The 2975-nt window shown below is 42.2% G+C and overlaps 1 protein-coding gene across 1 annotated transcript; it reads right to left on the reverse strand.

The window, feature by feature from the left end:
- Window positions 1–485: 485 nt before the first annotated feature.
- LOC136154732 (protein FAM209-like) lies at window positions 486–1319 on the reverse strand. Its single transcript, XM_065916891.1, has 2 exons — window positions 1291–1319; window positions 486–1134 (listed from the first exon to the last, which is right to left on the reverse strand). Exons 1-2 carry the CDS (start codon window positions 1317–1319, stop codon window positions 486–488), a joined length of 678 nt encoding a protein of 225 aa, XP_065772963.1.
- Between the last annotated feature and the right edge of the window lie 1656 nt (window positions 1320–2975).

Consider the following 2975-nt stretch of genomic DNA (forward strand, 5'->3'; position numbering starts at 1 on the left):
AATAGGAACTCTCATTTGTTGTTAATCGAGTGCAAAATGGTAGAATCACTTTGGAAGCAATTTCTTACAGAGTTATTATACATATATATATAGAGTTGTTATACAACATGATCTATCAATTGCACTCCTAGATTGTTCAGCAAATGATTTGATAGTTAATGCCCACACAAAAACATGCACATGAATTTTATAACAGCTTAATTCATACTCTATCTCTCTCTCTCACCCACAAATTGGAAGCAGTGAACTATAAAATCACAAAAAGAAATGGATGAAACCTGAATGAATGTTATTAAGTAAAATAAGCTAGTCTGGAAAAGGTTATACACTGCATGCTGCCAATTATACGACACTCTGGAAAAGGTCAAACTGTAGAGCAAATAAAAATTATCAGAGGCTTCTTTCTTTTGCTTCAGAAGAGTTTTATTAGTTTGGATCAGTTATGTCAACACCTTATCCTCTCCTACTTTGACACACAAATCCACTCATTCAGAGTCTTCTTCGCACCAGAGTTCATACACTGTAATGGTATCGTGTGCGTCTGCGGGAACCTCAACATTGGGAGGGCTGAGGTTACTGCAGGTTGCCGCGGCAAGTTTCAGATTCCGCACCCTGGACACAAATTTCACAAGGTCCATCTCGAGCTGGGTTAAGGTAGCGAACATATAGTCCTTGTCTGGGGAGGCCTTTTTCTTTTTCTGTCCCAGAGAGCCAAATGAACCACCCTGACAGGCAGGAGGAGTCTGCACATTACTCTCACCACTCTCTCCTGTCAACTTCACTGTCAGGTACATGAGCACAATGAAGAAAAGCCCGAGTAACACCATCTTAAGCCAGTCCTGGGCATGCTCTGGTTGATTCTGCTGAATTAAACAGTGTCCTCCGCAGAGCACCTGACGCTGGAGTTCTTCGGCTGTCTCTCTCAGGGAAGTAAACATTAAGCCGTCGACATAGGTAACGGCCATGGAAAAGCACAGGAACCATTGGACGGACCACATGGTGAGCCGAGAGGAAACAGCTCCTGGTGTGCTGGTCTGCGCTGGCACCTGGAGACTGAGGACCAGCCAAGCTTGGCCCTTGGTGATGTCACAATGGGCCCCGCCCCAGCCAGAACCCACGTGGTCGTTGTGATGACTTCAGGGCAGAGGGTAAGGAGGCTTGTGGGGGTCAATTGGGAGTAGGGCTTAAAGGGAAATGGCGACATTCCCAGAGGGCAATTGAAAAAGAGGACTGACAGAAGAAGAGGGAGTGACAGAATGCCATTTCCATGCCAGTGTATTCTTTCTCAACCTGGTGCTCTCCCGGGAGGGTGGTTCCATCTTCGATTTTCATTATTCCATTTGTTGAATCCAGACCCTGGGCTGAGCAGAGCAGGCCCATGGGCATGTGCCCCTATGGAGCAGAGGGACAAGTGGGAAAGTAAGATATTAAACCAGAGGCCACAAACTAGAAGCCACTGATGTGTTTTGTGTGGCTGCACTGTTCCTAAAAATGACTGTGCTCAGTCGCTGTCGTGTCTGACTCCTCGAGACCCCATGGACAGTAGCCCACCAGCTCCTCAATCCCTGGGATTTCCCAGGCAAGAATATTGGAGTGGGTTGCCATTTCCATCTCCAGGCATAGAGGCTGTTTTAGGGCAGTGAAACTATTCTGTATGGAAAATACATGACACTACATATTTGTGAAAATTGGAAGAACCTTACAGCACATAATTAAATCAATGCATGTATATTTTTAAAAACTTTGACATCAAGAATGGAATGCAGAATTTGACTAAAGAATGGAATTATATTACAAATGTATGAAACCACCTCACTAAGATCCCCTGACTTAAGTAACTTTGGAAATGAATGGAGTTTGCAAGACTGAAAGTAAAATATAAAACCAGTGTAATCTAGTTGATAGTGTTGTTTCTCGTAGGGGTACAGGTTAACAATCCTGATATTGTTACACATGCATACTTGAACAGTTAAATAGATGGCACATGAGCATACATACATATATTTCTTTAACTTCTTAGCTGAAAGGTTTAAGAGAAATGATACTCCCAAAATCTGAAAGAAACAATTATGTAGAAATAAGCACAGATCTTGGATCCCAATACTCTTTTCCAATAAAAGGAACCAGGCTTGTTGGAGAAGTTACTGATTGTAGGGCTCAGAGAGGAAATATAGAAGAGGAGTCTGGGGGAATCTTATTGTATCAAAAAGGAAGTGCTTAAAAAATTTTAAAAAAAATAAAAAAGCCCTGAAGTAACAGGGGTGTGTCAAAGAAGACAGGAATGAGCTTCCAATGGCCAAAGTTATAACAAAATGAGCAACGTAATAGATTAGGTAAATTATCTTTTGGGATTATACCCCAAAGTATAAAATGAATATCTACGGGTTCATACTGATATAAATAAACGAGTGAATACATGTGAGAGAATAGACCAATTTCCCATGCAGAAGAATTTCAGATAATTGACTTAGGTAATTGTGCTCTCAAGGAGGTGGAGTGTAACTCCCTATTCCTTAAGAATGAGTTACACATTTTTTTCATTCCAAAAAATACAACAATATGGAGAGGGAGAAAAAGAGTAACTTGACAGTGGAATAACCTGACAAACGCTGTTTCAGCCAAGTGGTCAAGGTCAACATTACCAGGGATAAGGCATGTAGATTGTATCATGTGGTAAAAAAGGACACTCCATCTCTGCAGCCTTCCTCCCCACAAACCCGTGAAGTGAAAGTGAAAATGAAAGTCACTCAGTCATGTCTGACTCTTTGCAACCCCATGGACTATATTGTCCATGAAATTTTCTAGGCCAGAATACTGGAGTGGGTAGCCTTCCCTTCTCTGGGGGATCTTCTCAACCGAGGGATCAAACCCAGGTCTCCCCCAATGCAGGTGAATTCTTTACCAGCTGAACCACAAGGAAGACTCCCCAAAAAATCTATAGTCCCAGGCTAATAGGAAAAACATCAGACAAACCC

Source organism: Muntiacus reevesi, chromosome X (genome assembly GCF_963930625.1).
Source record: "Muntiacus reevesi chromosome X, mMunRee1.1, whole genome shotgun sequence".
Taxonomy (NCBI): domain Eukaryota; kingdom Metazoa; phylum Chordata; class Mammalia; order Artiodactyla; family Cervidae; genus Muntiacus; species Muntiacus reevesi.